The sequence below is a fragment of the Leuresthes tenuis genome, unplaced genomic scaffold (genome assembly GCF_036924035.1).
Source record: "Leuresthes tenuis unplaced genomic scaffold, fLeuTen1.0.hap1 SCAF_4, whole genome shotgun sequence".
Lineage (NCBI taxonomy): Eukaryota > Metazoa > Chordata > Actinopteri > Atheriniformes > Atherinopsidae > Leuresthes > Leuresthes tenuis.
In genome coordinates, this window is record NW_027325358.1 from 3,626,638 (window position 1) to 3,651,687 (window position 25,050).

The following is a 25,050-nucleotide window of genomic DNA, read 5'->3' on the forward strand; positions in this document are numbered from 1 at the left end:
GCAAGTCATGACACAGATCTCTACTGATCACTGAGATCAGCCAGCCTGCATTAGAGCTAACGGACCCTTAAATAAACTGTCAGAGCTGGCAGTGGAACTGAAACACGCCGGTCCTGGAAAAATCAACTGTTCTCCGTGGAAACCGACGCCGTACACCAGTTTAAAATGATCCATCTACTGCAGGAAGGTGCTAAAGCAACCTGAACTCTCACAGAGTCGGCTCCAGTTCAGCCTGAGAGTGCTGCAACGTGCACGAAGAGCTGAGGAATGAGCTGCTTTGACAAACTTCAAGTTCCTGTGAACTGTGGAGCCTCATTTCAGACATTTTGATTAAACAGAAATGAATAAAAGATCCTTAAATGACGCATTTTAAGATCTGAAGTAAGAACTGATTGATGGGAACTCGATATTTTCAGGTATCAGAGAGCAGAGACTTCCATATCTGCCCCCTTAAAGACTCCTCTACTGTCATTTATGCTGTCATTTAAATAGATTTAGGTCTTCACATTTAAGCTGTTGTTATTTTCCTCAGTGGCTGTAACAATAAAGATGACTGAGAAATAAAAGGGAAACATAAACGGTTAAATTTCAAAATAAACCAGCAGAAAACAACATCTGTAAAGTGTTTTTTTTTAAAGTAATCATACCGATGGAAAACTGACTGCAACCAGACAGCATTTAGGTCTTAATGCTTTCAAACAGCCATTAAAATGCATCAAAACGCACAAGTGAACATCGATTTTACATTAATTACAGACTAAAAACTGCTCCTGGTGAGTCCAAATGAGCAGTTAAGGCCCCTGAGATGAAAGTATTTTCAGACAACATGTCAGAAACAGACCAGATCTGGTGTTGTATTTGGTTTATTTCACTGATTTCATCTCCTCTCTCATAAACCACAGTCAGCAAAGCAGTCTACAGTCACAAAGACAAACCTGATTGTTTTCATTTCATTTCCTTTTAACTGCGGTAAAGTCTTTTTTTTTTTTCTCCAGATCTAAAACCTTAAAACTCAAAGCCGGATAATCAGAGATGGATGTGGCTCTGAGCTCAGAGCTCAGTGATGGTGGGACGTCCCTGACTCCACTCCTCCTGTGGGGAAAAGCAAAGCTCGGGAGGTTCGGCGCAGAAGGGCGGGGAAAGGGAAAAGGAGGGAGCAGCCACTGAGGCGTGTGGGTAAGGCTGTCCACGCTTTATCTATTCCTTCCACACCGCCGAGGCAAACGAAACGCTACAGGAATTAAAAACATAAATTACAAGAACAGAAAGAGAAACATTAAAAAAGAAAAAGCTAAGAAGGCAAAGCTTGTGGCCCCAGAGGAGAGGCACGTGTTCGGTGATACTGCGCACACACAAACAACCTTTAACCAACACAGCCCCACAAACGACTCGTCTGACCGGTCTCCACCTCTGCAGGGGCTCCCAGGACAGCGGGTCGAGTTGGCTCATGAGATACCTGAGCGAAATCTAGGGTGGGAGCCGTTCCACATCAACACTTCCTGCCTCCAGCTCTGCGAACGCATGATGGAAACAGAGGAGGCTGGCGGCGACACCAGAATGACTTTATAGGAAATTGAAAGAGAAATCAGAGCCGAAATGAGCTGAGAGGCGTGTTGGGCCCTCCTTAAGAGGTGATGGGTGCAGACGGGGCACAACACACCATCACCATGGAAACGAGAGTCGTATTGCTGTGCCGGAGCAGTGGAGACGCTGGTTTTCTTGAAGCATCAGCAGGCTGAATCAGGAGCCGTCGTATTGCTTTGCAGGAGGGCGGGAGGGCGGGTGCTGCAGCCTCCAGGAGGTCGTCCCGCTGCAGGTTTTCTCTTAGTTAAAACAAACAAATCAACAGAAACATCCCTGGCAGCCACACCGAAGGGGCTCGCATGGATGCTCATGATCAGGTTTGGCACACTGGGATCAGGGAGGAGATCTGTAGTTAAGGAGCAGGAGTCCATAAAGTCCAAGGCTGTGGAGCCCGCTGTGGGCACATCTGTGCTATCAGAACACACACACACACACACACACACAGAAACTAACCCATGTCACATCTGCCAGGTATCAGACAACAAGCACAATCCACCGACTCTCGGTCCATCTCGGCGGCAGGGGAGGAAAAGCCGCGTGGCGGCCTTTTTCTTTTTAGAGATAAAACTAGAAACCCGCCGGGGCCCAGCGGAGCGGTGAGTCCGTGTTTCCTGCACCAGTGAGTGTGTGTTAACAGTGTGCGACCCCCCCCCTCGCCACGGTAACAGTTCATTCAGGTAGTGATGCTCGCTGTGCGGCGAGGAGAAGCCGCAGAGTTCGGTGGGTACCACTTCTTTAAAATAGAACCTCTCTTCTTCTGCTATTTAAATATACACACTCCTCAGCACAGCCAAGTCTACAATCATTAGCTTCATAATATGAATAAACAATGATAATATTTATATATATATAGATATATATATGTAAAGAGTCGTTCGTAGCATGAGTTTTTATCAGCAGCCGTCACGAGAACATTCAGGGGGGGAAATTGCGTATGTACAAGAAAAACGTCATTTACATCTCGGTGCTCGAGGCTCAGGGTCAGAATTCATGTGTGTTGGAGGGGAGGTGATGGATGCTGGTGTGTTATCTCAGCCTCTTCTCTGCTGAGTAGATGGACATGTAGTAGTCGTTGCTGCCGACCGCCAAGTGGGGCTGTGGGGGGGAGAAAAACAGGAAGAAATTCACATTTACAGCATTTAAATGTAGAAATCTGTGGGTTCTCACTAAAATAAAGCAGGGATCAACAGGTAAACAGGAAGGATGCACCGATACGATATTTGTATCGTATCGGCCGATACTAAACCTCAGAGATCGTATCGGAGGTTAAAAAAGGAAACAGCCTCACAAAACGATGAGACTTTAAAAAGATTAAAAAGACTTTTTAACCTGATGAGGTTGAAAAGTTGAAAGATTTTAGATGTTAGATGTCCCGTTTAAACTGTTCTACGGATGAATAATGATGCTGAAACGAGTTTAATTTGTACCGGTGAAGGCTCTGGTCAACAATAAGCAGCGTGTCTGATTTTAATTTCATTAATTAAGCCAGATGTTTATCACCTTTGCTTCCACAAAGGAAAAAAGTGGTGTTTATGTTATGTTTCTGTATTTATCAGATGCTTTTATCCAAAGCGACTTACAAATGAAGATATAACAGCTGTATAAAAAGCTAACAATAAGCTACATAGAAGGAACCCAGGAGTCCGACTCTGTCAGAGGGGACAGAGTAGAGATAGGGTGCAGGCATAGAAGGAAGTGCAGAAAGATAAAGTGCAGAGATAGAGGGGGGAGGGAAGTACAAGGTAAGTGCTGGGATAGGAGATGCTCTCTGAAGAGCTGGGTTTTCAGGAGCTTCTTGAAGATAGACAGGGACGCCCCTGTTCTGGTAGCGCTCGGTAGGTCATTCCACCATCGTGGGACGACACATGAACAGAGTTTGGATTGTCTTAGGCGTGGTGTAGGAGCTGCTAGACGACAATCCTGGGACCAACGGAGGGACCCAGTTGGGACAGAAGCCTTTGCAGGAGCATTCAAGTAGATGGAGCCGTTCCATTAAGCTCTTTGTAGCTAACATCAGGGACTTGAATCTGATGCTAAGGGCAGCCAGAGGAGCTCAATGAACAGAGGGGGGGCGTGTTCTTTTAGGCTGATGGTGCACTGATGACCGTAACCAGTATGGAGAAGAGGGAGCAACGTTCGATTCATTTAACTTAACAGAGTAGTTTAGAGCATTTAACTTGAATATTGCCACTTTATTCATCTATTTTACCCAGTTTCTGTGGGAAAAGTTGTACTTTTACAGCTTATCTAAGATTTCTCTCCAACAAACGGGAGTCATTCTGAAATATTGGACACCTGCAGACCCAAATGCAAGACTGATCATGATTCTTGTTTTACCCAGTAAGGATGGAAGGCGAGGCAGCTGATGGCGCCGATCCTTTGTCCCATGAAGCCGTCATAGTACTTAATGTTGCTGATCACGTCGCCGTTGGCGTTGTAGACGGCGATGAACTGATTCATCGATCCGCTGCAAACAGAGACGTGGAAGATTGTCAGGCTGAGATCTCAACAGTGAAGTGATTCAGAGGTTTGATTTAGAGCACATATGTCAAAGTCCGGTCCTCGGGGGCCGCTGTCCTGCAGGTTTTAGGCGTTTCCCTGCTTCAACGCACCTGATTCAGAGTAAATGGATCTCTTCGAAAGATTGTTAAGTTCTGCACAAACCTGCTAACGATGCATTGATCTGAATCAGGTGAAGCAGGGAAACGTCTAAAACCTGCAGGACAGCAGCCCTCCAGGACCGGAGTTTGACATCCCTGATTTAGAGGATTCTTGCTGTTGAGACACAAATAAACTCACCAAGCAAAGAGGTTGGCCTGCGGGTGGATGTCCAACGCCGTTAATCCCTTTACGGTCTGCAGCACGTTGATGGAGTCCGGCGTTCGAGGCTCAAAGAACCGAACGTCTCCGTTAACACTGGCGGGAGTCACCAGAGTCAGTACAGGCAAGGAGAAAAACAGGCGTCTGTGAAGGTGAGAGGGAGGAGAAGGGTGTACCTGACGCTGATAATGTGTCCGTCTGTCTCCTTCTGCAGGTGGGCTTTCACCACCCAGGCGCCGTGCTCCCTGTAGGTCATCACTCGGCTGCACAAACACAACAACGTCACTTTTAGCTTTAAAATGAGCCGAAAGACAAAAAAAACCTGCAGCTGCTGGAACGTCTGAGCCCGTCCAAAGTGTCTCTGCTCCTGAGACTTTCCACAACGCCTCAGACTGTGAGGAAGCTGCTTTTCTGTCCCTGAATGCACCAAACTTCGAGGCTGTGCTCGCTTTGGACCGGCTGTGAAAGGCCGTCTTTGCTCTGAGTAACAAGCTGAATACAAAGCAACTTCAGCCCCTTTCACACACAAGATAGATGACATTAATGGTCCAATCGATATGTTACAGTGATGGCATTCAGTGATTATTGATCACTGTTCTGTTGCTGTTCCAACCTGTTAAAGTGTGTGACGGTCGCCAGTCGATCAAGCTCAAAGTGAGGTATAATAGTCTTTAGAGTCACAGTTTTCCCACAACATTCATATTAAGGAGCTAAACATATTGTGACTGAGTAAAACAGCTGAAAACACACTTTTCCACCCGTTATAGCTTGTTAACAGTCAGCGACACACTCATGAGGGTTTAAAGGGGAACTCCGGTATTTTTAAACCTGGACCTTATCCCTGGCATGAAATACATTCATCTACTCACCAAGAACAGTTTGGTGAAAGTCGGCGTCCTTCGGAAGATATTTAGATAACTGGAGATCCATATAACGGAGAGAACGGGGCTTAGAGGATGCAGCCTCTAAATAAGGCATTATCTGTCTTTATTTCACCAATACTTTAAGAAGAATGAATGAATGAACGTGTGCTATAGCTCTGTTAGCTCATAGCTGCTGTTATGTGGCTACTTGCAGCTAAAGGAGAGCTAATGGAGGGATTTCTACACACTCGTCTACTGGGACCACTTCATCCACACGCCCCCCTGCAGCACAGTTTATTCACTCCGTGCTCTGTGACAGTCGGCTAACTTCACACAGAGTTTGCTGCTGATAGTTTGGTGCAACATGGCAGGATATTTATCAGATTTTGATGACATGGACGACAACTTTGAGTACGATGGACGTTTTTTACCGGAGTGAATAAACTGTGCTGCAGGGGCGGTGTTGATGACATCATCCCAGTAGACGAGTGCATAGAAATCCCTCCGTTAGCTCTCCTATAGCTGCAAGTAGCCACATAACAGCAGCTATGAGCTAACAGAGCTATAGCACACGTTCATTCAGTCATTCTTCTTAAAGTATTGGTGAAATAAAGACAGATAATGCCTTATTTAGAGGCTGCATCCACTAAGCCCCGTTCACTCCGTTATATGGATCTCGAGGAATCTAAATATCTTCCGAAGGACGCCGACTTTCACCAAACTGTTCTCGGTGAGTAGATGAACGTATTTCATGCCAGAAATAAGGTCCAGGTTTAAAAATACCGGAGTTCCCCTTTAATGCACAACAGTATATATATATATATATATATATATATATATATATTTATATATACATGTCTTCTTCTTCACCTGATGACATCATCTCCATCATTCCTGAAGCTGAACTGGAACTCACTGAGTTTTCTCATAACATAATGTTTTCCCATAAATATCCATATCACTCTGACATGAGGCATTATGTTTGATTAAACTGAAATGCTTTTAAACAGATTTCTCCTGTTCGTTTGTCTCAGACGTTGTGTAGCTGCAGCTGATGCTCGTAGGAAGACAATTCCACTCTTTTTATTTATCTAACAACACAATCTGTTGGGTTCCTCCGAGCAGCTGATCATATGCCAGGTTAACGCTGATAATACGACATGTTGTGTTGACACTGATATGCAACCAGAGGGGTAATTCACACATGGAACAGACATGTTCAGCCGTCACCAGATGGTGTGAGAAAATAATCCGACATGTTTCTAACAGGGGAACAAAGGCTGCAGGTTCATTAAACCAAACTTTCATGAGACGGCTGCTCGAAAGGAAGGAGGCGAGTCAAGGAGAAGGGAGATAACACCAGCAGTTACATGAACCTGTTTCAGGTTTCTGGCTCTGAATGTGAAATAATCCCCTTCAAAGTGGACCCAACACGTTAAAAATGAGAGGAGCTGCACCTCAGATCTCCTGAAGTTTTTCCACAAATAATAGAACAGATTTTTATATCAAGACCATGCAGTTTGTGGGATGAAATGAAGGGAAGTGGAAAGAGCTTCAGGACTGCATGTAATGCAGGTGAACGGCCACCAGATGGCAGCGTGGCATCAGAACTAAAAGAAGAGACTAAAGCTGCGTCCAAAGAAGGAGATGACTGTAGAATTTAAATTGTCTAACCATGTTTTTGACCTTAGCAGCACTTGAATTACTCAATTCAGACAGTAATACGGTGAATTCTGGCCCCACGTCAACGTTTTTCTACCCTTTTCAGCACTGAAAACAAGACACACAAAAAAGCAAAGAGGAATCAATCCATAAAGCCACTTTGCAACTTTTGCATCTGTTTTCCATGTTTAACATATGAAGCTTTTAGCACACGTGCACGTGCACGTGCATGACTTTCAGGTGTGGACCTTTCTCAGAGGGAGCAACATTGCTCCTGAGTTGGAACTCCATGCCTGAGGGGAACTATTAAATCAGCTTTATTCAGAGATTTATGTGGCAGTCTGGAGTTTAATAGCTTTGTTTTAGTCCTTCAGGACTGGAATTAAAAGAATGTTTAACCAACAGGAGGGGGACAGTGTCACCACGGTCCATTACAGGAAGCAGCAACCCAAAAGGGAGATTTACAGCACTTTATATATATATTATATATAGATTAGTGAATAATGTAGGACTCTGTGTGTGTTCTGGGGTTTAAATAAAGGTGAGACGGTTCAAATAAAAAGGAAATTAAATCATAAATTCAAAAAGCTTTATGTGATGGGAGATGAAGAAGCGTGAGTGGGAGCGGGGCTTTTACCATTCGTTGGGGCCCATCCTGCGATCGAAGACGCGCACGGATCCGTCGCCCAGACCCGCAACGATGAGCGAGCGCTGGGAGTCGCAGGAGAGGCTGGTCACGCAGCTGTCCGCTCCGGTTGGGATGTCCTGGCACAACAACACACAGAGACCCTCACGTCACATTAAACCACTGTTTTAAAGCATTAATCACGTCCAACTCAGCATCAATGAGCCGCCACAGGCGAGTCAGAGACATTTATTCCTGTATTCAGTCCATCCATCATCACAATGATTAACACACAAAGGTCCACTGGTGTGAAAACAGGAAGAAAAGCATGAATGGAAATTAATCTGCCTTAAACTCCACCAGCTTAGCAGTTTAAAGGATGGGAGCAAAGACTCAGAACAGCTTGGACAAACAATTCCATGGGAATATGGGAGCTTCTTTAATGTTTTCATCTCCTTCTGAGGAGGTCTGCTGAAATAACCACGGACCTCCCGGGAAAAGACGGCACCTTGATGGCAGCATCTGTCTCTCCAGAACTCCAACATCCAGCTCTGCATCAGTGGTACCTTCACCCAGATGAAGCCCTCCATGCCATGGACTCTGATGCAGCCCCAGACCATCACAGACGCTGGCTTTAAACCTTCCTCTGAGAACAGCTGGATGCTCTTTCTCAGCAGTATTTCCCAGAAGCAGCTGAAACGTGGACTCATCTGCCCACAGAACATGTGTCCACTGTCTTTCTGTCCCTCTGAGATGAGCTGGAGTCCAGAGAACTGGGCCGTGGTTCTGCTCAGAGCTGATATATGGCTTCCTCCTGGTGTGATGCAGCTTCAGCTCACATTTCTGGATGCAGCCGTGGACTGTGTTGAGTGGAAATGCTTTTCCCAGCTCCTCCTGAGCCCATGTGGCTGTATGGATCATGGTGGCCTGACGGTTTCTCCTGCAGTGCTGCCTGAGGGCTCCGAGCTCATCCAACAGGGCTTTCTGTCCTTGGCCTTTCCACACTGAGATTTCCCCTGAATCTGTTCACATTATTCTACTCTGTAGATGCTGAAAGTGTCAGAATTTGGCATCAAATGTGGAATAATTAAAGCTTGGTGGATGATCCTTTTATACCCAATCCTGACACCCTCACCTGTCACTCTTTCACAAAGCTGTTACCTGTATATTTTATTCACTTATTTGTCTTTTTCCACCTTTTGCTGCATTAAATTCAACATTTGTTCAGGTTTTTCTTTAACATTCAAAGCAGTTGGTCAGTGAAGACGCTCAGAATAATTTCTTTGTACTTATATCTGATTAAGAACAGATTTAAATTTTAGAAAAGTTTCCAAATTTTCTGGAAAAAAGGTTTGAGTTTTTTGAGGAAATTGCATAATATGAGAAAAACGTTTTTTTTAAACAAGGGTTTCTGTCCCTGGCCTTTCCACACTGAGATTTCCCCTGAATCTGTTCACATTATTCTGCTCTGTAGCTGCTGAAAGACCAAAGTTCTTACAGCTGATTCACTGCTGGAATCTCCTCACCTGTCACCAGGTAATCTGCTGATTGGAAAAATGTCCACCGTATCATTTCTGTTGAGTTAAATTCAGCTGTTCTGATGAGGTTCAACAGTGAGGACACCGAACTGTTAAAGTTGTGGGCAAATAAAGGTTAAATATGTGAAAAATACACAGATCACAGCATATTAATGCTCTGACATCCACTCAGTCCTCCTTCAGTATGAAGCTCCTGCTCCAACCTGCAGCTAATGATGGATTTCAGGTGACAAGAACTGTACTTACCAGCATCAAAAGGCCTTTAATGTCCTTTTAGTTTGCGTTTCCACGTATTAAATATGCTGTTTGCTTATCAGATCCGTTGCTGTGGTGATTTCATGCTCATGAAAAACAACATCAGCACCACTTACACGGTTCTATCTGTAATGGGAATCTAATCAGAGCAGCTCTGTGGCATTAAATGGAAAAACAATGCCAACAGAAGATGAATCACAGGTGACTGAAAGGATCTAAGAAGTAATAAAAAGGTCCACTTCCACACTTCACCAACACAGTGCAACAAATTCACCATCCAAGCCCTGAATATGCAAAATGGTCAGAAATGAAGGTGTTTCTGTGAACCTTATTGTTTTTTTAAGATGAGAGGAGATGTGCTGATTACCTGGACCTTCATCTCTCTGTCGGTGTCCCAGATCCTGATGACTCGAACATCTCCAGAGGTCATGAGGAGTCCCGTCTCCTGCTCCCAGTCCACCACCATCCCTGCTCCTAGCAAGGCAGGACGGCACAGCGGTCAGAAAGCCAACAACAGGCTCGAACAGGTGCACACAGCAGCATTATTCACCGTTACCACAACAACAGAAGGCGGCTTTTTAAATCCCAATTACACGAAAAGCATGAAATATTGAATTACTGAAAATAATTTGCTCACAATATGTGAAGTACTGTTTCAATTTGCTGCTTTTAGGCCTTTAATTCGATTTAAAACGGATGTTTGCGCACACACACACACACTAAAAGCAGCTGTTAGGCGCACCGCAGCATGTGCACGACGCACGCAATCTGCTGGAGATTTCAGAAGGCTGTCGCTGCCACATGCAGCAGGTCAAAAGACAGATTAGTGCAGCAGCTTCCTGCGCCACAAACAGAGGCTGCCGCAGGTTTCTGGGAGTTTACCGCATTAAGCATCAGTCAGCGGCGTGTTTCTGAGGGTTCGACATGCTGATGGAGGCCCGGTTCCAGCATTTTGCAAACACTGACCCAGGATCAGCACATTTTGGCTTTGAAAAGGCTCTCGAGTGAGAAAGTAAAGAGGATGAAGACGGCAGTCACAGCAGGAATCAAGTGGACGGCGCCACAGAAGTCCCGCTGGCTCTGTGACGCCCGCCAAAGGCCTCTTACATCACGGCGTCCTCATGCTGCAGCGGGACAGGTAGCTGTGAGATGCGAGCAGGATCTGCTTGGTCAGCACAAACAAATCAAGCTGAGGTCTGAAAGTGTGCCCCCCCACACCCTTTCTATCATTTCATCTTAGCAGCAAGCAAACAAATCTTTAGATGATAATTCAACCCCTTCCTGCCGGTCGCTGTTGGTCTGCTCAGTTTGACGGGACATGACACCATGTTCCCAAAAGTATCGGATCATCTGCCATATGAACCTAAGTAACATCCCATTCTTAATCCTCAGGGTTTAATATGACGTCGGCCCACTCTTTGCAGCTATAAACAGCTTCAACTCTTCTGGGAAAGCTTTCCACAAGGTTCAGGAGTGTGTTTGTGGGAGTTTTTGACCGTTCTTCCAGAAGTCTGCCTCTCAGTCTCTGCTCTAATTCATCCCAAAGGTGTTCCATCGGGCTGAGGTCAGGTTCTTCCACACCAGACTGGCTCATCCATGTCTTCATGGACCTTGCTTTGTGCTCTGGTGCAGAGTCCTGTTGGAACAGGAAGGGTCCATCCCCAAACTGTTTCCACAGAGTTGGGAGCATCAAATGGTCCAAAATCTCTTGGTTTCCTGAAGCATTCAGAGTTCCTTTCACTGGAACTAAGGGGCCAAGCCCAGCTCCTGAACAACAACCCCACACCATAATCCCCCCTCCACCAAACTTTACACCTGGCACAATGCAGTCAGACAAATACCGTTCCCCTGGCAACCGCCAAACCCAGACTCCTCCATCAGGATGGAGAAGCGTGATTCGTCCCTCCAGAGAACGCGTCTCCACTGCTGTAGAGTCCAGTGGCGGCGTGTTTTACACCACTGCATCCGACGCTTTGCGTTGCACTTGGATGCAGTTACCATGGAAACCCATTCCATGAAGCTCTCCACTCACTGTTCCTGAGCTGATCTGAAGGCCACATGAAGTCTGGAGGTCTGCAGCGATCGACTCTGCAGAAGCAGTCTGCCTTCCTTAAATTAATACATCTGTGGCCATGGAAGCACCTGAAGCTAATTATTTAGAACACTTTCGGTTATATAGTGCATTAATACCAAAGCGTTTTGCATCTCTGACACACAGATATCAGGCTTCCTTTCTCATCTGTGACACTGACCACAGAAACTTCCTCCTTTGCTGCTAAACTCCTCTGCTAAAGCCACGAAATAAGACGGATTAACTCTGAGTTGGCGGCTGCAGACCTCGAAGTTATGGCTTTGAAATAAATAAATTAATGTTAATATGATTACCTGCATGAGGAGGTACGAACCTCCGTTTGTTTGCCTGTTTGTGTCCTTGAAAGATTTTGAAAGGGAGAGCCCATAAAATTTTCACATTGTTTTGTAATATATTTATGATTGTTTGATTGTGGATTAACATATCATAGACGACCGGGCCGGCCTTCGGAGAGCCTTGGTCTGAGCTTAATGAGTGCCCTGCAGCCCTTTCTGTGTCAGTTCCATCAGTTTTTAGGATTTAGAAAACTGATCCCAAAATGGCGGCACGTCAGAGGCAGCAGTTAAACATACGAAACATGGCGTTAAAGCACAAAATGTATTCAAAGACTTCTTCTAATAAAAGAACAATAATGTATAATTAACCAAAAGGTGGAGACAGACGTTCAGAGCAAAGGAAACAACAACAACCACACAGCGGTGTCGTCTAAATAAATGACTTCACAGTGGAGGATTGGTTCAGGGTAAAATGCTAAATGGATCTGAACATTCTGGCACGAGTGAATAAATCAGCAGCGTCTTAAAGCTGTTGAACTGTTTGTTTTCTGGGGAGAACTGAACAGAAATCTCATGCAGAATTTAACTGATCCTGTGATGAATATTCACAATGTTCACCGTTTGTGGTCCACCTGGAGAGCTCCACATAGGTCAGCACCAACAGGCAGGAAAAGGCTTTATCTGACAAAGTAAAGGCGCTGCAGAAGCAGGATTAACAAACCAGAAACAGAAAGCAACAGAACTAAAGAGGACCAACGACTGGCTGAGGTGGCCACACAGCTAAGTCCTGAGGGGAGTGACGACAGGTGACTGATTAGCAGGAGAAAGGTGTGAGTTACCTGAGGACATCTGTGGGAAAACAACAGAATCTAACACTCAGTGGGTTAGATGAGCGCCATCGGATCGGATTAATGGCTAAATTACAATAAGACTGAGTTATTCAGCTCATGTAGAGACCTTAATCTGACAAAGAAACACATCGGATCGGGTTAAGACCCGAGATAACTCGATCCAAACGGATCGAGCGTTCTGCGCATGCTCCAGATTTTTTCCCGCGATCGTCACCCGGAAGTGGAAGGAGACGATATTCCTGTTGCTGTCGCCGTCAGAAAGAAAGAAACAACGCGATGGAGAATGCGCCGTTGTGCATCGTCTGTGCCATAACCAGCTCATCACAGATGGAGAGGGACGCAGCTTCATCTCGCTCTGCGTTCGCCATCTTTCTGAATGCCTGAGTTTGTTGTTGTTGGTGGTGAAGACGTCAACAGGAAGTGGCTCTATTAGCGATAGCTGAAATGGGGACAGCGCCACCTATCGTACCGGGGTATGACATGCTTTGTGCCAGTGATTCCATTCATTCACCGCCATATATCCAAGGATAATTACCCTCAGATAAGGAGCAGAACCCAACTGTAGCTGTAATCCAGTTAATCTCATCATGGAGACCCATTGAGGACTGGAAACTAACACATAAAATACCAAAATCCAAACATGAACACAGAGCAGAGACTAAATAAGCTCAACTTTACGGCTGCTCAGCTTTAATTCAGGTGGACTAACAAGCTCTTTTCTGCAGCTTAAACCAGGCATCCATGTTCACATCTTAGGTTTCATTCCATGTTATTGTTAGAGGAGAGATGACAAGAAATAGACAAAGATCCTCCAGACGAAGAGAGGAAAGATATTTATCTGCAGCATAGTATTCAGATGCTAATGATCACAACCTTTTGGACCATCGGCAGCAGATGGAAAACCATAAGCTGCCGAGCTGAGAGGAGAACACGTGCTCTTCTGAAGTAGTTATGAGGCAGGTAGGAACTCCAGACAGCAAAATGCACATTAGGAAACTCTCCACTTTCCTTTTACAAGAATGCTTTTACCACAGAAACATCATCCTTTTCTCTCCTCTTGAAACTCATCCCACCATGCTTCATTTCCTCCCGTTCCATCTCCCTTTGCTCTCCGAGTCACTTCCTCCTGCTGTTATTCCAAAATCAATAGCCATCTCCAGCTCACCCTCTCACTTTCTATGTTCACTTTATTTGTGACACTCCATCTCTTCAGCCCAGCTCGCTCCTTTCATGAAGGACGACTGCGTTGCTCTTCCACACGAGTGAACATTTGCTTCATGCCTCCATGTGCTTCCAATACGAGTCGTGACTCGACTGTCTTCTTCTGCCACAGCCTGGTACTGTTCTGCCGGCCCTGGATTGTCATCCAACCCGCTCAGGCATCACGCCGCCTGGAGCGTCGGCTCATGCCGGGGCAACAGCATGCGGGGAAAATGAGCTCACAAGACGGCGGCCTTGAGAAGTGACGAGGCATTTCATCTTGAAAGTGACAGCTTGGCGGTGAGAGAATCTGGGTTACAATGGCAGGGGAGGAAAGCAGAAGATCCTCCAGACTGACGAGAGCACAAACACTTCCTCAAACACTTCACCAAACTTTTTTCTGTGATTCAGATGAAGTTTCATCCGTCTGTCTGCATCACGATGCGTTTCCTGTGATGAGAAAGCCTTCTTGGGATAAAATACAGTGAGAATGAGGGAAGATGTTCAGCTGACTCAGCACCACGCGGCCCGACTGTCTCCGTGACTTTTATCTTAAACACGGCAGGATTAACCTTCCCATTCGTTTATGACGCCTGTGGCTGAGGTGTTAGGAATGACTTTAGGGATACGAGACATGTTTGCAGAAACCCAGATAATCAGACTGAGGCTCACAGCTCATTCTCAACCTTAAAGGCAGCATCTGAGGAAATGATTGTCCTGAGCTTGTTGAAGCACTTTTTGATTTTTAAGGTCCTTCTTTTGCAGATTCGTCTGTTTTTTAAGTCCTACAGACTATTATCACACTGATTATCACACAACCGGCACCCTACAGCTCTGATTAGACCTGCAGAGAACTGTTGGGCTCATGCTTGTGCATCAGTGCAGAACCGGCAGAATGTTAGTTTTTACAGCTTTATGCACACATGTGAGTGTTTGTTCGGACTTTTGCTCTAAATCTCGTCCGCAGACTGCTTTTTTGGGTCAGGATGCCTCAAATTCGGGTCATTGTTATCCATCCATATGTTTTGACCCTCAGCAGCAGCAAACCACACCGGCTGTATGAAGATTCATCAGCATACTGACAACTTCTCAGCCTCTGAACACGAGTCTCTGTCACAGCAAGCCAAGTCCTCAGGTTTTTCTCTAGCTGATGTTCAGTCAGTTTAAACGAAAATATGGAGATTTTATGGAGTCAAAGTAAAGTTTCGGAGCTGGATTTAATCAAACAAACGCTCTGGGGTTGCTTCAGTTGGTCAGTGAATGGCTGAAAAATGACGTCAGCTGACCACCTTTCTCCTCCATGATGACATATTCCAAGCTCAGAGTGTCTGGATTCATCGGGCTCAGTTCTGAAAGAGCAGACCGGCACAGACCGGCCACCAGAGAGACCGGGCCGTCACCACATTTAGGTTCTTTGGGAGATAACATTACATAAGCCCAGGGCGCCATTTGCCCGTGGGGATGGTGGGGATTTCCCCCCCTCTGCTGAATTATTTCTATCCTCGGTGGGGACCAAATTTACCCCCCCCCCCAAAATATGTTTTGCTAAAAATAAATGACTTTAGGCTCCTTTTAAAAGAGTCAGTGGGTTATGGTGCCCTCAGGGTGTCGCGGGGGGCAACAGCACAGAAAGCTCTATCTCCCATGGTCCTGAGCTTGGTTCTGGGTGTGTGGAGGAAGTTTAAGAGAGTGGAGCGAGAGAAACGGGTTGTTTTTTGTAGATTGAAGAGTTCTTTGAGGTGGGGGGGGGGGGCATGTCCATAGAGGCATTGGTGTGTGAGGAGGGAAACCTTGTACTCAATCCTGGTGGAGACAGGAAGCCAGTGGAGTAAGTGGAGGATGGGGGTGATGTGCTCATCAGGATCCCAGCTGCAGAGCTTTGGATCTGAAGGCTCTTACCAGGGATCCCGATGAGAAGTGCATCACAATAGTCCAGTCTGGAGGAGATAAAGGCATCACAGGGGGAGCGAATGGGACGGAGTTTGGAGATGTTTCGGAGGTGATAAAAGGAGGTCTTGCAGAGATGGTTTATGTGGGATTTAAAGGTGAGTTGGGGGTCCATTTTTACGCCAGGATTTGTGACTGATGCTGGTTATTGGTGATGATTTGGTTTGGTTTTAGAGCTGTTGAGTTGGAGGAAGTTGTATCCATGCCTTTAGCTCTTTGAAGTGGAACAACACTTCAAGTTATGGGTCACGTTGTGTTGCATCGTGTTTCCTGGCTCCTGAAACTTGGCTGCCGCCTTTCTGTGGAGTCTGCATATTCTTGCTGTGCCTGCATGTTATTTCCAACCACAGTTTGCCCCCATGTCAGGTAAAAGGCCTGATGAGTGTGTGAAGGACCTGACACTTCAGGGCAGCGGGGATAGATGAGCCTGACCCTAAAGAATGGATGGAACTTTGCTCGCACCATCCTGAGAAGGAAGATGAGCTGCTCGAGCTGCACAATACACCTTTATATGCGGAACGATGTGTCATTAAAGATGTGTTATGTTAAGGGAAGATAACCTCCTTCCTGCCACCTGGAATCAATACACATCCGGGGCACTTTGACTTCTGAGTCCCATAATTTCCATGGCTTTGGTCCAGCATCCAAACGCCGACTTTCCCTTTTATTTTTCAAACTTTCTCCGGAATATTTTCCTTTTTATCCTTCGCTTAAAGCAGCCGAATCCTCATTTAATCCAACCAAAAAAACGTGGACTGCATTTTCAGAGGTCAGAACCAGTCGATCTGCCACTTTAACCCCAAACCTCAGCGGTCTCCTCCTGACACCGCTCAGCTGCTCAATGGGAGAAAGTTTGGTCTTAGAGGAAACCTTTGAGGGCCTGAGCGGGTCTTAGTTACCCACACAGAAATCAATACGGACACGAAGAATTGAGCTGTGAGAGCGAAGAAGCTGGTGCAAACAGAGTGTGGGCAATCACTCTTCAGCTGTAAATCTGACCATCTTATGGAGGCTGAAGTATAGATAGATTCTCTCCTGTATTTTGCCCAAACTCTTGGGACCGAATTACCTCCACAACAACAACAACAGAAGCACTAATGGTTATGACAGAGGAGAAGCTTTTTCTTGTAGAATCTCTAACAGGGCAAAGATTTTAACATCACTTAGAGCTCAGTTGTGCAACATTACCGCTGCTCCTGTACCAGTGTGGTGAGACAGCCACTAATTTGTGATATATTAATCTATTTCTTTGTGGGAACATCCCAGTTCACTCCCCTTTTCCCTCTGGAGAACAAGCCTTCCTCTGCATTCTTATTCGGCATCATTATTTCTGGTGATGGGCTTCCTATCCGGGCGACGGCAGCTCATTAAACCGGGTTATTTTCTCCTCCAGATTTCTCTGGAATCTTCCCTTCGTTCTGCTCTGAATGGTAATCAACCTTCTCTGGTATTACTGGGAAATTGCTCAGATGCTTTTAATAGATGATGATATCATCCTCTGGCAGTGCTCTGACTGGCAGTGAGACTCCCCTCCTGTGACATTTGTTTTCTCTTCAGAGGCTGCTAATCAGGAAGATGAAAAGCTTTGACCCGCCTGGTTGATAGATCCCAAATCACATTAACACTTGTTGGCCTGATCACAAGGACAGGAAAACTTCTCGCGCCATTTTAAATAATTCACCAAGAGATACATTTCAAACAATTTCAGTCTGACCAAACCCAGAATGGATAGATGGCAGTTTGACAGACCTAAGCTTAAGTTTCCCAATGCAAACAAGGATAAACTGCAACTAAAACCTAAAGTTAAACAAGTCCAGATTCTTCTGCCGACTTCAACTTCAGAGATCAGACTTTCTCTTTAACTAACTAACCGTAAACCCAGTTTTTACATCAGCAGGACGATGCCAGACCTGAGCTCGACTGGCCTGCCTGCAGTCCACATCCTGTGGAAACTCTCTGGAGCACCATGAAGAGGAGAACCAGTGGACACACATTCCTGCTGACTGTGTCCTGTAATGAAACAGCTGCAACCCACTTTGGTTTTTGGCCAAACTGAACTAAAATAAACTGACAGAAAACATCAAACTCTTCTCTAACGCTCGCTCTGTTCACTGAGAAACCAGATGCATGAAACTGACCCAACATAGAAACTTTTCTACTAATCTGCAGCTCAACAGGTTCACATTTATAGCACACGACCCTGAGCTGAGAGTCTGGCTCGCTCACAGACAACATCATCAGCAAAGGTTGGTGGTTTTTACACTGAATTGAGATGAACTTTAGTGAAAAATCTACAAACACAGGCTATGACACACGTTCAACTGGCTCCTCGGCTGCAGATCTAATGATGACAACATGCACATTTCATCCATCCCAGATCCCTTATTTCTTTAAATAATTTAATTCTGATCAGGTGACACACAACACTGGCAGAGAGGAGAGGTCAGAGTTTCCTTTCCACTCCTTTCATGACTTCCTTTGCTGTCATCACTCTTAGGAGGAGGACTTTCTGTTTCCTTGGTGCATTTCTTGACCTACAGAGCAGCGAAACTTTCTGCTTTGCATTCATGGAAACTGACAAGAGAAGCAAGGCAGCCTCGAGGCTTTTTATTCCATTTTTTCACAAACTTTCAAGTCGTGTTCCTCTCCAACTCCTCGCAGACTCTCCGGTTGTGGATTTATCAAGTTCCCAGAGCCCCGATGTTAACAAGGCACCAGGCAGAATATAGAGGAGGTGCGCAGTGTGAGCCTCCTACAGCTAAGGAGGAGAGGACTGCCCTACTTTTACTTACTGCTGCCACAGGAAAGGTGACAGTGACAAAGCGGGGAGATGAAATCTTGATCTTTAAATGGAGGGAAAGGAAAATAATGCAGACTCTTGACTCTGTGTGTTCCCTCCAGTCTTAAATAAACACTCTGACAGTGCCATCTCCACCTTTATATCCTCACTGTAGCTATCAGCTTCCACGCTGTACCCAGCTCCTATAACGGTCCCTTTGACCCTCTTAAAAAACATCTTCCTCTTGTTATTTGAGGAAATCTAAACCTCAAGTAATACCCTGTGCATGCAAATGCAGCAGCTTCTCCAACTCTGTGCCAGCCACAGTCTCGTATTCTTACTGATTCCTCTGGAGTTTAACAGGCTGATCCCTCCAGCAAGACAGCCTCAGTGGCTCTGTGCTATTAAAAGTCACCCTCACACTCCCAATTAAACACCGACACCGCTGGGACCGACGTGAGTTGGAGTATTTTTTTAAGACACGAAAGAAGCCGTTTAAGGTGAATATGAAGCAGAGTGAATCTGAAGCTTTGTAAAAGCTTAATAAGCTTAAATATCTTAGTCAAATGTGCTAATTTGCACCTGAGATTTGCTCCAGTAACAGACTGGCAGCTCAGCAGATGGTTTACACATGATTTCTCTGCATGGAGAGTGGTGATCGTGATGTGCTCTGGGCTGCAGTCACTGCATGAGGAATGTAAAAGCAGCACATTCACAGCAGCCTTCATGCAAGGTGGGACATCTGGGCCATGTTAACATCCACTCCAGAGTTACCTGAGAGAACCCTATGCTTCTTCACTTAGAAGTTAGTCTTTTAATGTGTAAAATGAAGGATATCGTGATACCAACACACTCTACAAGTTAAAAAACACTATTTCTATCTTTACATGTCTCCATATAGCAGAAAAATATCTTAAGACTAAATCAAACTAAACATGAACACATTACAATGAACTGGACTGCAGTCTCTGTTTATTCTGTACAAATAAAATGAACTGAACCCTCTACAAAAAGCATTAACTCGTAGAGAAGCAGTGAGTGTTTGACCTGTGAACTGCTGCTTCAGCTTCGTTCTTTTGGCTGCCATCGCACACGTATTTATTGCCCTCAGCGTAGAGACCTAACATGAGATCCTGAGTAGCATCAGTAGAGCAGCACCAGAGCACAGACAGACCATGAAACCGAGCTCTCAGCCCCTGAAAAACTGGACCAACACCCACTAACATGTAGCTTTAGTTTTCAGATAAACGGTTCAATCGTCTGGTTATCAGTCGAGCATCAAGTGACTCAGCAGGTGGTCTTTGTTAGCTCTTTGTTAGCTCTTTGTTAGCTCTTTGTTAGCTCTTTGTTAGCTCAAGCAGCTCTTTGATCGAGGTCTTTTTAACCCATGAATTTATTTGGGACTCGCATGTTTGAACAGCCACACACAGGCAGCACGACTTCCACATAACCGAAAGGAAAAGCTCATCATAACAGTGGATATTTGCTTGCTGCTAAATTCATTTGGTGCATTAATTTTAAAATCTTTTAGCCTATAGAGGCCTACCTGAGAGAAAGATTTTTAACTCACTCTGAAAGCTGATTATAGCTAATTAGATATCGACCAATAGCAATGCAGCATCGATTCAACGAGATAAAAATCAGAAGTTGAGGTGAAGTCTGCTTTTCTGACAGAAATCACAATAAGAGCTTCACACAGGTGTTTAAATCTCTTTTTTCTGCTGAATAAGAATGAAAATCTTGATGAGGGGTTATGGAAATTCAGACTCACTTCATAACACAATTACGCTTTAATTTAACATATAAATTGCTCTGTATTAACCACATTAACCACCAAACTGCAGGCCTGAAGCTCTATGATGAAGCACAGACACTAAGGCCTGGAATATACTCGCTTTTAACTACAGATACGCTTACCACAGCTTTTTTTGTGCACGGCCACAGGCTGTGCATTGTGTGGTGACGTGGGTGACCACTGCAGGGCCACATTTAACCAGATGTGGGGCAGATAGGATCGGTAGCAGTAAAAATGCACAGTTTTGAAGAGGGAAACGAAGCTAGGTAACAGCATATATATGTATATATTCTGGCCTAAAACTATAAACCTAGAGTGTATTAACATTTAGTCTGCTATGCACTGGATCTTAAACAGTTAACTATGCTTCATTCATCGCCCTGGATGCCTGAACTCCGTAATTTAAGTCCCTGTTAATGATTCACTTTGTGAAAATGATGCACAGCTGAGCCTGAACTCAGGTTCTCAACAAAGCCGAGGATCACCACCAACACCTGCCGCCGCTGAAAGCATTTTACACCCGAGGTGTTACTGGTTATCGCCTGGTTTGTGCAGTTCATTTGAACTTCATTTGAACTTCATTTGAACTCCAAGGACTCAGGTCAGCTGGTCCAGACTAAACCTGGAGAAGCAGCATTTAGCTGTTATGCTGCAAACAAGTGGAACAAACTGCCACCAAATGAAGACATTTCTAAATCCAGGTCAAAAACATTTATTTTCTCATGTGTTTATGCATGAAATCTGCACGATATCTTTTATCCAGACTGTTGCTTCCTCATATTAATTTTATTTCTTTCTTTTTATATTCTTTTATGTATTCTTAATGCTTCTTCCTCTCCCCGCTTTGCTTTTATTTTATGTAAAGCACTTTGACTTGTTTTCTACATGAAATGTGCTATAAATAAATTTGACTTGACTCGATGTTGTCACTCATTGCCATAAACCAGCTTTTTTAATTTCTTCCATTGAGATTCTTTACTTTGGCGTAACAGTCAGGGACGGAGTAACGAGAATGAGGAGTTAAAGGCGTTAAAGGGAATAAAGAGATCCAAAAACAGGGAAGTTCCCAGCTGTACGGTGCAGCACCTTTGCTCTGAGAATGAGGAGGAATAGAAGAGAATGGCAACACTCACCTCCTTGCTTACTCCTGTCAAGATAGATGGAAACCCTTCTGGCCAGACCTGCGAGCAGGAGGGGTGGGGATGGAAGGAGGGAGGTGGAGGAGGGAAGGGAGGGGAGAGCAAGAACGTAACAAAGCAAGCAACAAATTAGCAAGAACCCCCTGTGCATGCTGACCCAAAGAGTCACACACAGTGCACAAACTGTAATGCTCGGGAGGTAATGAGTGCTATTCATCACTTCACGAGTATTACTTCACATGCATTCAGCAGAGGGTGAACAAGGCAGCTGCTTTCACCACTGATTCTGATACACCACCATCGGAGAGCGAGAGAGGAGAACAGCCCTGCATTATAAGCATCCCCCAATCCAGCAGTACCCTCAGTCCCTCCACCACAGGACAGAAAAACCATCAGGGGGGTGGAGGTCTGTGTGTGCACGAGTAGGAATCCAAGTCTGAGGAAGGTCGACAGAGAAGAGGACGTTTGGAAATGATGAAGGTGCATAATTGAATATTAAATTCATCCCATAGAGCTAGACGTTGCAGCCAGACTTGTTTTTGCTGCCTTGTTCAGCCTCTCACCAGAGCGGGGGAAACAACACAAAACAATATCAAAGACCCAGCAAAGTAACAACAAGCCATACGGTCTACAGAGATGTTTCACTCATGGAAAAACAGCACACGAGCACATTATTGGACGCTGGAGATGGGGTGAGTGAGGACAGGTCCTGCAGGTACTCTGCTGACTGTATGTTTGTCTGCCAGCTTCTAGGAACTGCCTTCAGTTTTTTTGGCAGCATATAGACAGACTTATGTAATATTTTGCGGGGTTTTGCATTGTTAAAGCAGTCGAGGCCATGTAAAAAAACCTAAAAATTCAAAACACAAGGCACATAATTGCGGCACTCTATCTGAAAGACGTTCCATTTAAGGGTAAAAACAAAGAAGTGAGTGCTGAGCCGGGAGGTAGGATGTGTAAATGCGCCGGGGAAAGATGTTTTTTTTCTTCTAAACAACCTCAGAAAGGAAAATAAATACATAAAAGTATAAAAAAAAAAACATTTTTAGGGAAGCCCTCAGCTTGTGCCTTCAGTGTAGTTCGACTTCAACCCATTCAGCAACCGTCAATAACGACAAATTCAGGGTAACAAGTGCACCTTTAAATGAGAAAATCCCAGTGAAAACACTCGCCTTCACCGTAGAAAGCTCCTGTCACGACGACTTGTGATGGGAGACTCAGATACAGGGATGTTAGTTAAGAGTGGCGCCTCCCTGCAGGTCCCCACAGAGCTCTGGTGACTCTGCAGAGGCCTCTGAGGACACCTGTGCCTGCTGCCCATGGGTCAGCCAGCCACTCATCCTGACAGCTCTGTGTGTGTTGACACCATGTACAGATGTGCTCTAAAAACAGCCCCAAGCAAGCTGGCGACCTGCACAAATCTGCCATTATAGTCAATTTCATACCTATAAAATGCTGCTATGAACAAACTGAGTAACTGCAGATATAGAGCAGTGATATGCCTCAATAAATGCATGTTTCTATTTCCAAAAAGACAACTTTTATTCATTTCAGCCATAATTTATCATCAAAAGCCACAATTATTTCTGAGCTCTTTCACATTGAACGCTTATAGTCACTTAAAAGAGGGGAGGGGGGGGTCTGTTTGAGCCTGACTAAACTGTGGCACCACGGTTGGTTGATTTGCCAACTCTGAAAATGAAATTTTCAGATTTATATGCATTTGCAGAAGTGTGAGGGTTCATTACTGCATGTATCCTTGGGCCTATCATTTGATGGTGAAACCTCTTTCCTGCAGCTGTCACCGGCTCCTCAAAAACATCCCTGACCCAGAAGTGGAGGCTGAATAATGCTCGAGGCGGAAAATGTGGCGCGGTGGAGTTGGGCAGGAGAGTGTTTGTTAACCACAACAGAAAAGTGGGTGGAAGTCTCTGACAAGGGTGTGCTTTTCCCGTCTGCCCCGGCTCATGTATATGTGAATAAATCAGGAATTATTGAACTATGTCAGCTTCGAGGATAAACATCCTCCGTTTGAGTTTGAAGTGATCAATTATATCGATAGAAGGGAAGAATTACAAACACCTACCTGCCGAGTTTCATAATTCATGTTTGGTAACTAGCAGACTTCCCAACAGGCTCAATCTGACCCACTTTGTCAGATATGACATGATGCAGGATGGATGTGACAGGATACAACAGGTGATGACAGCAGTTCAAGTTACATTCGTTTTGACTGATGGAATTAAAATCCATAACCTGTCACTAATGTAGCTGGAACAATGTAAGTATAAAAATAGGGACTTTTCTTGGTATTTTTTGGTATTTTAAGCCAGTATGTGACAAATCTAGGACTTCCAGAATCTGTTTATCGCTTCAGTTTGTGTGAGTTCGCTCAAACTGACAACACTGACCTGATTCTGATGAGAAGCCTGACTGCTGCCAGTCACTCAAAGCTCTCTCTGCTTGGTTGGCAAAGTAAAATATCTCCGGGCAATTACAGATAAATGCACATTTGTAAAAGCACATATCAGGTCACGAAGACACGCTGAGTGTGTGAGCGTTTACTTGGGGTGATCTCTAACATAACGTCATAGTTTCTGCTCTACTTATTCAATATTTTGAGATGGAAACCGGTGGAAACAGTGGAAGAATTATTTGTTAAAACTCCCAAAACTCCAGTTTTTAATTTTAGTTTCAGATTTTTAGATTTGCACTGCTGTACTCAAATGTTACTCTTGTAATAATTTGGATTGTACAAAATTAAATGAATTCTTTGGTGAAACGTGAGAAGAATTATGTGTCACAAAGGCCATTAAATGCAACTGTATGAATAAACTTTCATAAATTTACACTGGATTTAGCTGTATCACAGTGTAAATGTCACAAATATTAATAAGCTAACACGTACAGCTTATGCTGCTCTTAAAATAGTTTCCAATCAAGGTATATAACTGCAGGGTCTCCTGCTAACCTGGTGTAGCTCGGTTTTCAACTGTCACCATAGAGGAATACAACCAATTAATTATGTACATTTTTAAAAAAATAACTGGGTTGTCAATGAGAAGTTTAATTCTCAAGCAATAAGCTTCAGGTCAATAACATGAGCTGAGTATGACCAAAGGCTTTCGGTTAGCAAATCTAGCATTAGCTTTCGGTTAGCTAATGCTATTATTAACTTCTGGTTCGCTAATGCAAGCATTTGCTTTTGGTTAGCTAATGCTAGTATTAGCCTTTGGTTAGCTAATGCATTAGCTAGAATTAACAAACTGATAACTAATGCTGGTATTAGCCTCTGGTTAGCTAATGCATTAGCTAGAATTAACAAACTAATAACTAATGCTAGTATTAGCCTCTGGTTAGCTAACGCATTAGCTAACATGAACAAACTGATAGCTAATGCTAGTATCAGCCTCTGGTTAGCTAACGCATTAGCTAACGCATTAGCTAACATGAACAAACTGATAGCTAATGCTAGTATTAGCCTCTGGTCAGCTAAGGCTAACAAAAATAAATTGAAAATGAACAGAATTTATTGCTTAGCTAGGCGGCTTGAAGCAGTCCTTAGTTTGCCTATAAAAAACTTAATTTATAAACAGGATGTTTAATAATTACACTGTATTAAAGG

The 25,050-nt window shown here is 44.5% G+C and overlaps 1 protein-coding gene across 7 annotated transcripts in view; it reads right to left on the reverse strand.

Annotated features, from left to right (window-relative positions):
* Nucleotides 1–847: 847 nt before the first annotated feature.
* rptor (regulatory associated protein of MTOR, complex 1) overlaps nt 848–25,050 on the reverse strand; it is a 195,466-nt gene continuing 171,263 nt past the window's right edge. For 4 of the 7 annotated variants that reach the window (XM_072384158.1, XM_072384156.1, XM_072384154.1 and 1 more), the window contains 7 exons: nt 21,420–21,467; nt 9,715–9,821; nt 7,567–7,694; nt 4,581–4,667; nt 4,384–4,500; nt 3,922–4,051; nt 848–2,679 (listed from right to left, as the gene is read on the reverse strand). In XM_072384158.1, the coding sequence (XP_072240259.1) occupies nt 2,611–2,679; nt 3,922–4,051; nt 4,384–4,500; nt 4,581–4,667; nt 7,567–7,694; nt 9,715–9,821; nt 21,420–21,467 (686 nt within the window). In that variant the 3' untranslated portion in view covers nt 848–2,610. The remainder of the gene's footprint in view (nt 2,680–3,921; nt 4,052–4,383; nt 4,501–4,580; nt 4,668–7,566; nt 7,695–9,714; nt 9,822–21,419; nt 21,468–25,050) is intronic. The other 3 variants (XM_072384159.1, XM_072384157.1, XM_072384155.1) reach the window with 1 other exon arrangement.